General features: G+C 47.8%; 1 protein-coding gene across 1 annotated transcript in view; it reads left to right on the top strand.

Moving 5' to 3' along the window:
• LOC146856663 (FIGNL1-interacting regulator of recombination and mitosis-like) overlaps nucleotides 1-13,204 on the top strand; it is a 1,639,010-nt gene that overhangs the window by 733,043 nt on the left and 892,763 nt on the right. The window contains exon 7 of the mRNA XM_085654838.1: nucleotides 4,657-4,746. Within this exon, the coding sequence (XP_085510964.1) occupies nucleotides 4,657-4,746 (90 nt within the window). The remainder of the gene's footprint in view (nucleotides 1-4,656; nucleotides 4,747-13,204) is intronic.

Genomic DNA, 13,204 nt, shown 5'->3' with positions numbered 1-13,204 from the left:
TCCATGTGTAGTTTTTACTGTTAATGTGGTTCCACGTATGAGCAATATATATTATGCATTTATTAAATAATGAAAGTGGTACCATGCTACTGGTGGGTTGATACCCATTAGACTGAAATACATTCCTTTATTAATGTGTCATCTTCAACAGCTTTATCTCTTTAATGCACTTAAGTAATAAGTTTGTCTGTACATTTTATGTTGATTGTAATATATTAGCCAAGCATCTGTAAGAGACTATTAGTTATAGATTCCTTACCTGAGAATTACCCCCAGGCGTCAGACTGGATCCAGAGAATTTTTTCTCAGCAGTACCCCTGCACGTTGGTAGGTGGCGTGGGTCGACTCCGCGTTCGTCTATGGCATCGTGATCACCGGAAGAACGTTGCGGTATTTATTTTGACGCCGCCCCTGTGCGCTGACGTCAGTTCTTTCATTTTCCACCCCCTCCAGCGCTGATCCAGAGGGAGCGTGCCCCTTAGTCAATTTTTGACAAACCTTTTTTCGACTTTTGTCGACGTCTTTTTTGAGTCTATCGACTCCTGGTAGCACGAAGGATGTCCCATCATCGGACTGGCTTCAAGCATTGTGACTCCTGTCACAAACTGATGTCTGTCACGGATCCGCACCTCGTGTGCTTCTGGTGCCTGGAGCGCAACCAGGACCCAAAGTAGTGCTCCGGCCGTCAGGCCATGAACCCGAAGTCTTTGCGGGAGCGGTCCCCAAAGTTTCTGGAGGCCCGGCAGTCAGCTCTGCGCCGCTCGAGGTCCCCATCGAGAGGAAGGGCTCGGGACCGGTCGCGAATCCACCACCACCACCACTCGTCATTAAAGTCTTCGTCCTCGGGTAAGTCAAAGCACAATAAGAAGGCGAAGAATCATCGATGCTCTAAACTTTCTCACCGACTGATGCGACGCGGGACCTGGAGCGTCGTCGCTTTTCAGCTCCGCCTTCGGAGCCTGTTTCTGGAACGATTCTGCTCTTTCCTCCTTTTCCCAGGGCTGGAGCGTCCCCTGCCCAGCCTCAAGCTTTTTACAAAGTGTTTCATGGCATCCCGACTCCACTGGCACGCCTGAGGGCCCCCGAAGATCCAGGCCTGGATTGGATCGGCGCCTGTGGCCCTCATGGTACCCTCCCTGGCACTGATTCTACTGACATCGCCCCCGATGCCGGTTGTGCCCTGACCGGTGTCGACCCCCACCTCCATCCTTGACTTGGACACGGAGCCGGACCGACGGCGGTATGGTTGCCGACTGGTACTTGTGTACCGCTGTCCTTCCCTGGCGTTCCCTACCACCCTCAGTGGCAGCCAGGAGGGGGTGAGGAGGACTGGGAGGGGTCTGTTGACCCTGTTGCTGACTAGTTGGAAGAGCTGTACTGGAGAGAGGAGTTGGGTGATGCAAGTGGTCTGGATACCTTCCCAGACCTTGGTATGCTTTCTCCCCCTACCGTGGATACGGAGGAGGGAGCTTCCTACGCCATGGTGTTGTATAGGGCGGCTGAGGCCTAGGGCATTGAGGTTCCTACGGTGGTAGGCAGGACTAACCTGACTGACGTGCTTCAGCAGGCAGCAGCCTCTTCAGAACTCCTGCTGCCTTTTAATAAGGCACTCACTGATGTCCTTCTGGGCACTTGGTCCAAGCCCAGCACAGGGGCTCCTGTGAACAGGATGATTGTCCAACACCACCGCCGGCTCCATGCGACCCACTAAGATAGGGAATCCAAGAAGCTGGACCATCTTAGGAAGAAATGTTTTCTTCTGCCAGCTTAGGACTGCGGTCGGTGAACACCGCATGTCTCTTGGGCTGTTATGCACACACGGTTGCTCAGATGCTGCCAAGTGCCCGGAGGAGGCCCGGGCCGTGCTCACCTGAGCTGTTGCTGAGGGTCGAGACACAGCAAAGATTGCCATTCGGTGTGGGCTGGATATCGCCGACTCGCTGGGTAGAACGGTTTCCACATTGGACATGCCCTTTGATGGCCGTCGCCTGTTTGGTGACAAGGCGGACTACGGACTACGCACTCCAGCGCCTCAAGGACTCTAGGTCTACGGCCAGATCCTTGGGCCTCGCAGTCTCTTCTCGTCGCATGCAGTCTGCCTTTCGCCCCTTTCGTGGCTATGGAAGCGGTGCCCCACCACGTTCCACCCAGAGTCACAGGCCGGTGCATTTCCGCCTGTACCACTTCTACCCAGAGTGCTGAAGAAGATCAAGCGTGACCGGGCCTAATTCATTGCTGTGGCTCCGGACTGGGCACGAAGAGTCTGGTACCCCGAGCTTTTGAGCATGGCCATCGATCCTCAGATCAGACTGCCTCTTTGGGAGGATCTTCTGTCGCAGCATCAAGGTACGGTCCTCCACCCGAACTTGTCCAGTCTCCACTTTCCTGCATTGAGATTGAGAGGCAGCAGGTGACAGCTTTCGACCTTCCTCACGAAGTCTGCAATGTCATCTTGGCAGCCAGGCGTCCCTCCTCTAAAACGGTACACGCCTATGGATGGAACAAATTTGTGGCATGGGGCACAGCAAAGGCTGTGAATGCCCTTTCTGCTCCTCTTTCAGAGGTTCTCCTCTTCATTCTCTCTTTGACCCAGCAGGGCTCTGCACTGGGCACTCTTAAAGGCTATCTTTCGGCCATTTCGGTCTTTCTTTACCTTCCTGATCAGCCTTCTCTTTTCAAGTCCCGAATTGTTAACAGATTTCTGAAGGGCATTACTCATCTCTTTCCTCCTTCTTCTTTCATAATGCCCCAGTGGGACTTGAACCTTGTCCTCACTTATCTTATGTGTGCTCCCTTTGAGCCACTACATACTTGTCCACTTTGTCTCCTTACTTTGAAGACTCCTTTCTTGCTTGCCATCACCTCTGCTCACAGGGTGAGTGAGCTTCAGGCCTTATCTTCCAAACCTCCCTTTCTAGCTGTTCATCCGGACAATGTAGTCCTCTGTACTAGGCCCTCTTTTCTGCCCAAAGTGGTTACCTCTTTCCACATAGTTCAGCCCATCACATTGCCCACCTTCTTCCTGCCCAAGCACCCTTCCAAAGAGGAGGAGAGACTCCATCGTCTGTACCCAAAACGTGCGCTGTCTTTCTACCTTGACCTCACTAAAGACTTCCGGGTGGACGATCAAATCTTCATGTGTTACGTGGGCGCTAAGAAAGGTCGGGCAGTGCACAAATGTACCATCTTTCGATAGGTTCTACTTTGCATAAGATCTGCTATTCTTTGGCTAAAAAGGAACCTCCAGTGGGTCTGCGCGCCCACTCTACCAGGGCGACGGTAGCCACTACTGCTTTGGGACGTGGAGTTCCCTTACTTATCTGTCAGTCTGCCACGTGGGCATCCTTTCACACGTTTACCACGCATTACTACCTAGACAGCCAAGTCCAGGGGGGACAGCTTTTTTGTCCGTTCTTTTCTCCAGGACTTCCTGGTGTGAACTTAGTTTGCAGAACCACCTCCTGGGTTGGTATTGCTGGGGTATCTATTCTAAGGAAAGGAATCTATAACTAATAGTCTCTTTCAGATGAACAAGTTTCTTACCTTCAGTAACGATGTATCTGTAAGAAACATATATTAGTTCTAGATTCGTTACTGCCCCACCCATCCTCCCTGTTCTGTAAACTGACTTCTAGGGACAGGGACTCCCCTGCAGGGCCCTAGTTTTGTGCACCAGTGGTCAGTGTCTTGCATAGCTCTGCGCTTCTGGCGTGGAAAGTCATGTCAGAACTGATGTCAGCTCACAGGTGCGGTATCTAAGTAGACACCGCAATGTCATTCCGACGACCACGACGCCGACGATGGACGCAGTCGACCGACGCCACCTACCAACATACAAGGGTACTGCTAAGAAAAGATTTCTCCAGATCCAGTCTGACGCCTGGGGGTAATTCTAAGGTAAGGAATCTATAACTAATATGTCTTTCACAGATACATAGTTACCGATTTGAGGGCGCAGTTATCCTTGTATATTTTAATCAACTTGACATGCATTTGAGATTGATGACACTTGGTCCGATTGCCTTTCTTACACAGTAGCTTTGCAATTAAGAACATGGTAAAATGGTCTTTTCCATTGTTCCACTCATGTCAGATCCATGATCAGTTGCTTTGTGCTGGTAAAAATTTGTCAGCATGCTGCAAACGTAGATTGCCATTGAAAAACCCTGTTGTGGCCCATTTGCTAAATGATTGAAACATGAAGTATGTTTGCTTTTTGAACACTTACACAGCTGCAAAAAGCTGTGGAGTAGCTACATGGAATTTCAAATAGGCTCACCTGTTGCTTTACCATTGAACCTTAGTCTCTGTAAAGGACATGCATTGCAATGGTGATTGCTTTGCAGCACAAGGTCCTGTAGTAGAGGGTTGGAAGTCCCAATCAGGTCCTGAGTCTCTGGGCTCATAAAGCTGGCATTGCAATGCATCATGCACTCTCCCAAGTTATGCCTAGGTACTTGCTAGCAATTTGTATTGTGGTACCAGAGATGGTTTACATAGGTTCTTCATTGTACACCAGGCAGCAGTTGAGTTCTGAAGTAAACAGGTCTGCGAACTGGAGATATTTACTCACACTGTGGAAGTCTTCAGATATGTTTTAAATAGTTTAACTCTGCCCAAAGGAGGCATTTTAACCAAAGTCACTTTTCCTTTCAGATAAAATCTTGCCCTGGAGATTGTTGTCAGCTTTATAATCTGTCGATGCTGCTCAGGCGCTTACTTTTCTTGATGGCCTCAGATCACCAGGTATGTATAAGCCTCACTGTATTAGCTTCACTTGTCTTGAACAGAACAAACTTAGATTTGACTCTTTAACTGATGGGGTGTTTGTGCACCTCTATGCCAAAGCTTTTATCTACCCAAAAAACTATATCGTTTTGGGCATAATCAGATCTATACAGTGGTGCAAGCCATGCATCATTATCTCTTCTAATGGACACTTCTATATGCAGATTTTTTATCTCCTGAATCTCCACCAGACTGGATCCTTCACCAACTGGTTGTGCCATGGCTCCAAGGTGCGCCCGTCACCTTTCCAGATCGAACATCCCTGATCTATATATGGTACCACCCAGTGCTTTGATGCCAGTACCCTTTTCCACTGCTCTTCAACGCCAGATCTGACATGCTCTCTTCTAAAGCTGTTTTGCTTTAAAGCTTTTAGCAGTGCTGTAGATCCTATTTCTGATGTATGCTTCTACGTGCGGATTCCTCAGTCTTTGAATATCACACACACCAGACTGGATCTGGAAGCTTTTGCACAGCTCTTCCACTCCGATAGGGATGCTGTAAATTACGCCGTTGTGATGTTACTGGAGCCATAAAGCACCAAACCGGATGCCATGATGTACCCTTTTTTCATGCCCCTATGTTTCAGATCTAAAACTCTCCATCTTCTACCTTTCAGGAATTTTCGCTTTCATCACAAAATTGTCAGGTGCACTGTGGTTATGTATCCCCCTAAACATTCGGCTTCAATCCATGCAGGGGCTTTAAGGGTCAAATGTATATCACTGACCTTCACAACATCTGCCTTTGTTGCCTGTGGTCTGATCATGACTCAGGGTTGTCTGAGTTGCCAGAGCATGCATCCCGAGGCCATTAAAGTGAGGTAAGCAAAATTAATCTTCAAAGTTGTGACTGGAGAGGACGCATAACCGCAAAAAGAAGAGGCGTCCTAGTGACAGCACAAAACCCAGGAAATGTACATTTCCACCGAAGTCGACTTTGGAACCAGAGTTAGTAGAAATTGGCATTCCTACCGACCCAACACCTTTGGTGGAATCGGACCCTGGCCTAGTGCACCTAGCCTTTCCTCTGTATCCTCCTCAATATCCCCCTTCAGGGCCCGGCCCTACACAGGCTTACCTGGAGCTCCCTGCTCCAGGCACGGATTCAGTGTTCTTTCTGAATGCCATGTTTGATACCTTTAGTAGAGCTATGGTCCCCTCTAAAACACCTGTGGGCACCATGGGATCTGTCGGGGTGGGAGCAGTGTTTGGATTTCAACCAGTGAGACTTCCGTTGGAATAGTTTGTGCCTTTTGTTCCTCAGCCTTTGCCACCTGCAGTACCACCTTTGGCGGCAGTACCTCTATGGCCTCACCCAACACCATCCCAGGCTCCTCTGCCAACAATGGTGCAATCACTAGTGTTTTCTACTTTGCATTGTGGGTTTCCACTTGGCTATCATTTTCATTTTGTTCTTGTAAGGTTTGGAAGTTGTGTAATGTACGGTTGCTGCCTTCCAAAAACCTGTCAAAACATTCTTCTTCTGTCATGCTTGGAAATGGTGAATTCTGCTTCCTTCCCTTCATGTGGCTTTCACTTCAGCAGTTTGCTGGCATCAATCATTTATTGTCTGCCGGACTTTTGATCCTGTGGTATCTGATAGAGACATCTAGCCGTAGATTCTTTAACTTAGACTATCCCCAGACATCAGACCGGATCTGGAAACATTTTCCTCAGCAGTACCTCTGCGCGGGGGCGGCGGCTCCCGGCTCCGTTCTGACGTCGTCCACAGGTATGACATCAATGGAGCCATATAAGTCCCTCCCGGCGCGCTGACGTCAGTTTTCCTTCTTTTCCTCGTCCCAACGTGGATCCCAGAGAAGCGATTCTTCTCGCCTGTTTTTTTTTTTCAGGCCCTCTCTACACTTTTTAGCATCCGGGAACAGTTTACGAGCTTTTGGAGTAAGACTAAGAGCATCCAGAGGATGACTCTGATCTTACAGAAGATCAAAATACAGGAAATGGGATTGATGGTACGAGAAGCACTTCCAGAAGAAGAGTTTGCTCTGGAAAGACTAGTCAGGAACGTAGCTACAGAAGCTCAACTCCTGTCTATAGAGAAAGGAGTTGGGCCTAGGACCCATCTCTGGTGGCAGCCCAATAATAAATATGGAGAAAAATGATTCTTTTGACCTTAAAATACCGAAAGGGATTTTCTTTGAGGATGATATCACATCACTAAGGGGTTTATTGTTTTTGAGAGGGCCTGCCTTAGCAGACAGGTAAACAGAAGGCTGTGGAGGGATATCCGGAGGAAATTCTCTCAGGAAAGTCCAGGGATAGACTTCTAAAACAAATGAGAAAGTGGCTGAATCCTATGATCTCAGGAAGGGTACTCTGATTGAGGCCTTTGGATTCACCTCTGAAGAATATAGTATCCGGTTCAGGGAGGCTTGAAAAACCGAGAGCCATACCTGGGTAGATTTGTGGAATTCCCCAGTGTAATAGTTTTTCCCAGAACATTCATAGGGACACAGTCATAGGTCGCTTTGAAGTCAACAAAACACATGAATAGCGGCGTCCAGGTGTCCCGCTCTTTGCATTATGAGACCCACAGCCATTTGGCTGGTGGTGGTTCCTTGAGTTGTAGTGAACCCATTCTGGTTCATTGGCTGCCTTTTTGCCTTTGCCGCCCACTCCTGTAGTTCTTGCAGTAAATGTGCTAAATGTAAATGTGCTAGTACTTATATAGCGCACAGCTACCCCGGACCGGGGTCTCCCAGCGCTGTATTCATACCGCTAGGGAACCCTTCCTGGCTTTCCCTGTGAAATGTCCACTCCTGGGCATCCCCAGGGTGAAGCCAGGCATCCCCAGCACTGTGGGGCCTTTGTGGAGATTAAGCAAGTTATTGCCCAGAGTAGTAGTGTTGAGGAATATTTAAGGCACATCAAGCAATTATATCAACCTGTAGTTGCTAGGGGATGTGCCTACCCCACCCTTGAAGATGGGGTGAATCACTGAGCCTCTCCCGCTTTCCGGAATTCTTTCCGTCAGCAGTATTTGCTTGAACATCGTATTCAGGAAATCAGCTCAGGTTGTATCTAGCTTTGTGCTTTAGGAGTGCAGTCGGGATGCAGTTAGGGCCAGGTGTGCAGTTGGAGCGTGAGTTGCCAATTATTTTTACCAAGGAATCCATTGGATGGTCTAAGGGTTCCGTTGAGTAGTCTAGGATGTCGGTAGCACCATTGATGTTGGTTTTCAGGGTCACTGGCTCGTGTGGGCTTATGCTGTGATCTTTTACATGTGGGGTCGGAGCTCGACCTGGGACAGAATGGCCGTCTGTACTTCCCTTATAATGCGTTCTTTGGTATTTAATCCATTACTCCTCGCTTCTATTGGCATTGTTTGCTGCCCTGGGGCCCTTATCAAGCTTGTTGATTAGTTTGCAGAGGCTTCCGTTTTGAGAAGTAAAGCAACTTTGCCCACAATGCTTCTGTTCGCCTTTTTTTATTCTCTTGCACTCCATTTGTATGCACACTAGTAATACTGAGTCCTGTGGTGCCGCAGTTGACGAAGCCCTTTGTAAATCCTCGAACTGGCTTCGGCTGGTTGATAAGACTTCTGTGAGGAATGATTTTACCCTTCACCAGATTGTTGGCTGGGTATGTAACTGCTAGGGTCTCAGATAGGCACTCCCATGCCTTTATAGAGTCATCCTTGCTGGATGATATTTCCTTAAAGATTCCATCGGCCTTGCTTGACTAGCCTTCAATATTATCTGTGCTCCATTTAAGGCATTTAAAAATTTCAGAGTGAGCTTCAGCCTGCACTATCCGCTCCTGATCTAATACGGTTGTGTCGGTGCTTAGACAGAAGTTTTGCGGGTGATGGTCACCCTCCGGTCTGTGCTAGATTTTAAAATCAACTACTCCACTATACAAACTAGCGCTCACCATCATGTACTCTAGGTAGGAGATAATTTTGCAGGAGTGCCTTGTCCAGGCGGGTGGAATGTCCCCTGAAAGCGTTCATTAAATATTAGCAGACCAGCTGCTTCACATGCCTTAAGGAGTCTTTTCCCAAGGTTGTCATGGTGTCTATGTGCAGGTGACTTTGCTCTTGCAACACCCGTAACACCTCATCTCTACCCTCATGTGTGTCTCGAAAAGGATTCAGGTTAAAATCTTCAGTAATTACCAGGTTTGGCATCTGTTTATCTCCTTTCCACTCTTGAAGCAGTTTGATCAGTTTCTCCACTATTTTTTCTTTTTGTCTCGGATTTATGCAAATATTAACCAGGACTAGTAGAGTTCCTGACTGTTTGTCCCATCCCTCCAAATGTAGAGCCAGTAACCAGGGTCCTTCTGTATCCAGTGGCATTACCATCTGATAGAGACATGTAGCCATAGATTCCTTAACGTTTTAATTTTCCCGGCATCAGAGTGGTTACAGAAATGTTTCAGCAGTCCCTCTGCGCGCCGGGGGACTGCGCCTCCGACTCTGTGATGACATAGACTCCGGTTGTGATGTCAGTGTGGTCAAATAAGTCTCCTCCGGTGTGCAGACGTCCGTTTCTTCTTTTCCGTGCTGCAACGTGGATCCGGAGAAGCGGTTCCTAAGGCCTTTCTTTCTGGCCTACTTCAACAGTTTTTGTCGCTTGGAAACAGTCTGTTTTATTCCCATGTCATCAGGCTTTAAGCCTTGTGGGTTGTGTACTCCCCAAATATCAGCTGCAGACCGCAGTGTTTGTATGTGGTGTTTGGGAGAACACCACGACTCTGAGGATTGCGGCTCCTGACACCTTAGGAAATTACTGGCTCAGTATTCATCTTCAAAAACAGAGGTCCAGTCTCGTGGCCGTTCCAGGAGCCGAAGCCGATCTCTGGGACATCGCTCTCCAGAGACCTCCAAAGGTAAGTGTAGGCATCCCCCCGACTTTGCTGCGTGGAGACTCGGTCTCCCAAGGCTCCTCCCGCTTTTCGGTAGAGGAGGCCGTACACGACTCCACCTCACGTCTCCCTGTCTTTCCGGGAGCCGGGGATTGATCTCCCCGGTGAGGGAGTTCTATAACTCTCTACATCTCATCTTTGGGCTCTCGCTTTTCTCTGAAGTGTCCTTGAGTCCCAAGGAGGGTGAATGGAGCTACGCCAGTGGGTTTGCCCTCGGTGGTGGCATCTGAGTCATTAGGTCGGCATTGGCCGACTCCACCTTCGGCATCTGTTCTTCATCAAGCGACTAAGGCATTGACATTGGCAGCGCCAATCAAAGTCACTCCTCCTCTTATCTGTGTCAAAGCGCTGCCTTCTCAGCACCAGGTGCAGAGTCGATAGAGCAAACTGAGGATAATGTGGCATTTTCACTTCCTTCTCATAGTGAGACTTGGAGTCACCTTGTTGACGGTGATACAAAGTAGTCTGGGCCATTTCAGGCCATTTCTGAGATGATTCCACCTCTAGTGGGGGAGATTTGGATATCTGCACTTGGTGAGGCGAGTGAGCTGGAGTCTTCTCCAGCCTCTGAGCTACTTTCCCCTCCTAGTCTCTGTACTGAGGCAAGTTCCTCCTTTGCTGATACGTTGAGGGGAGTGGCTACAGTTTTGGAGTTGTCACTGGCTACGGTGTAGAAGTCCACTGACCCTCTGGTTGATGTCCTTTGTCAAGGTCAGATGGGAAGAACCTGTTCTTCCATACAGTGAGGCCCTGTTTGACATATTTTTGGGAACTGGGGCCAAAGCTGATAACAGGGGTCCCAGTGGACCGTGCTATATCTTGCAGGCACCTGCCTGCTCCTGGAGACCCAGTTTGTCTCCTCAGGCATCCTGTCACTCGTAGTCTGGTAGTTCAGGCTGCTACAGCTCCACAGCATATGTATTCTTCGCCTAAGATTCCATTGAATAGAGACTCTAGAAGTCAAGATGCATGTGACAAGCACATCTTTTCTTCTGCTTGTTCTGCTTTAAGGTCCACAAACATGTCTTGTGTTCTTGTTTCTACGGTTTGTGGGATTCTTTGTAGACTATGTTGCCATCACTTCTGGATAACCTCCATTCTGATATTGAGCAGCTGATTAGAGGTGGACATCAGGCAGCTAAGCTAATATTTAGATGTGGCATGGATACTATTGATTCAGTAGGTCGGGCCATGGCATCTTCGGTAGCACTACAACATGGTGCATGGTTAAGAACTTCAGGTTTTTCGGAGGCTGTCCAGGTGACTTTGGTCAATATGCCCTTTGACGTTGCCATCTTTTTGGGGCTCAGACCGACTCGGCATAAAGGCGCTTCCGTGATAGGCGAAGTGATCCAGGGTCTTAATTATTCTTTCTCGGTTTGTGTTCTTTTATTGTCCCTATACTTGAGTTGCATAGGTTGTAGGAGGCTGACTTGGTATATTTAAGTGATGCACCTTGTACTAATCCAGGCAACCCGTATGGTGATTTTAGTGGTCTTTGATAACCATAGAATGTTGTGTACTTCCTAAAAATTCATCTGTTCTGCGTGTTTAGACAGCATAAGCTAAGGGTTGGTGTCCAAACTGATTCCAGACACCCCCTAAGGATATGTAAGCCTTTAGACCAGCTAGCTCACAGTTCCACCATAAGCCCCCTAACCTGACTAAGGAGCGAATAGTTCCTGGCAACTATTGAACATGACAACTCTTGATCATTCAGGGATCGTGGTAACAGTACCGAACCTTTCGCTCAGTCATTTCGTACTCCCTGGTCTCAGAGAGATACACAGAATAAACGATGGGGACGTTTTCAATAAGCATTTATTGAACTAGCGTCATTCTAGTGTAAAACATGTTTTCTACAACAATCATTAGACTGAGACAGATATATAGGATTACAAGCAACGTCAGAGTAAATAAAAGGTAGAATTCTACCATGGTGCTAAAATAGTAAATATATGCTGGCATATCGATACATGGCAGTCAGTAATTAAGCGTACTGCTACGATGCAAATCCTACCTAAGTGTACCTAGGATGTATGTGGGTGTGAAGCCAAGTATCCCCCAGGAAAGAGCCAACCCCATTTCCTGATGGGAGAGAACAAAGGACCCCGCCTTGGTCTAGAGTTGGACTCCCCGTAAGGGATGTCAGAACGCTGCATGTTGTAGCTTCTGCAGGCGGGAACCTCAGCACCTAGTGTCAGCGTGAAGCTTCTCTTCTAGTCTCAGTATGGTGCTTTTTACCATAAAGATAACCTCGGGGTTTCTTACAAAATCAATGTGTCATGAATATGATGAAGCAAATGAGCCTTGAACAATACCTGCGTTAATGCAAAGTAGTTCTTTCGCCCTAGGATGAAGATGACCATGACGTTTACGCAAAGTATGTTGATGCTGTTATGTAGGTCATGTGCAGGAACTTTTATAAGAATCCTCATGCATAATAAATTAGGCTAGTTTCCAAGAAACTGATCAGCATTTATATAGCACATAACCGGGTAAAATGTCAGAGCTAGAATCGTTATGCGGAGCAAGGTAAGACAAATGTAGGTAAAAGGTTGTGTAGCTACCTAAGTCTTTATTGGGGTACATCCGGGCACATAACACCCACTCCTCATCCAAAGGACAATAAAGTCAACGAATTCTAAAATATACCTGTCTGAAAAGCATAAAAACATTGTTATAAAAACCATAATAAAAAAATCTAAAAACATGGTATATGGAAAAAAGGGGAAAAGCTCTATAAGTCCGCTAACTAGTCAATATATTGTTTGACCAACTGAGCACATCGAAAGCCATGTTGCTCAGTGAGAGCAGAACAATTAAAACACAATGTTTTCACATTCCAATTTGGCTTGTTTTGGAAAAAGGACCGAATTGTTTCCATCACACGGAGAGCCAAATGTTTGTGTCCTGTGTGGGAGAACCAACATCACTCGTGCTTGTATCCGCAGACGAGGGTCCCTGTAACACCTCTTGTATCAGGTCAATGGAGCAAAGGTGAAAATCTTAAGTTCCCACAGCAGCCGCCGATATGATACCTGTAAACCTGTTGCAGAGCCGTTCCGACAGGAGTGGAAGCATCCCGCGGAGGCTCTAAGATGCAGTCATCAACATGGGAATACGCTGAGGACACTCTAACACATAGGCCTTTAACCCCTTCGGTGCTCATGACGGAATGGTTCCGTCATGACCCACGGTTGAGCTGTGCTCATGACGGAACCATTCCGTCATGACCACGCCCGCGCAAGATTCCGTCAGCACAGCGGCGGAATCTGCGCAGCATCGAAGGGGTTAAAGGGTCCAGTAGTACGTCTACGTCCGGTGGCGCAACCGATGGAAGAGTCAAACATATGTCCAACACGCATTCGTATCCCCAGAATAGGTAGCGGAGAACAGGCAAGATGCAGTAAACCCAGACTGGTCTGAATGATATGAACCGATGCTCGCTTAGCTCCTGAAGCTGAGGTGTGCCCAGATAAGAGTACCATGCGTTAAAGGCAACGTCGCACCAGGAGTGCGTT

This window comes from Triturus cristatus, chromosome 4_1, assembly GCF_964204655.1.
Source record: "Triturus cristatus chromosome 4_1, aTriCri1.1, whole genome shotgun sequence".
NCBI lineage: Eukaryota > Metazoa > Chordata > Amphibia > Caudata > Salamandridae > Triturus > Triturus cristatus.
This window is presented reverse-complemented; position numbering and strand designations above follow the sequence as displayed.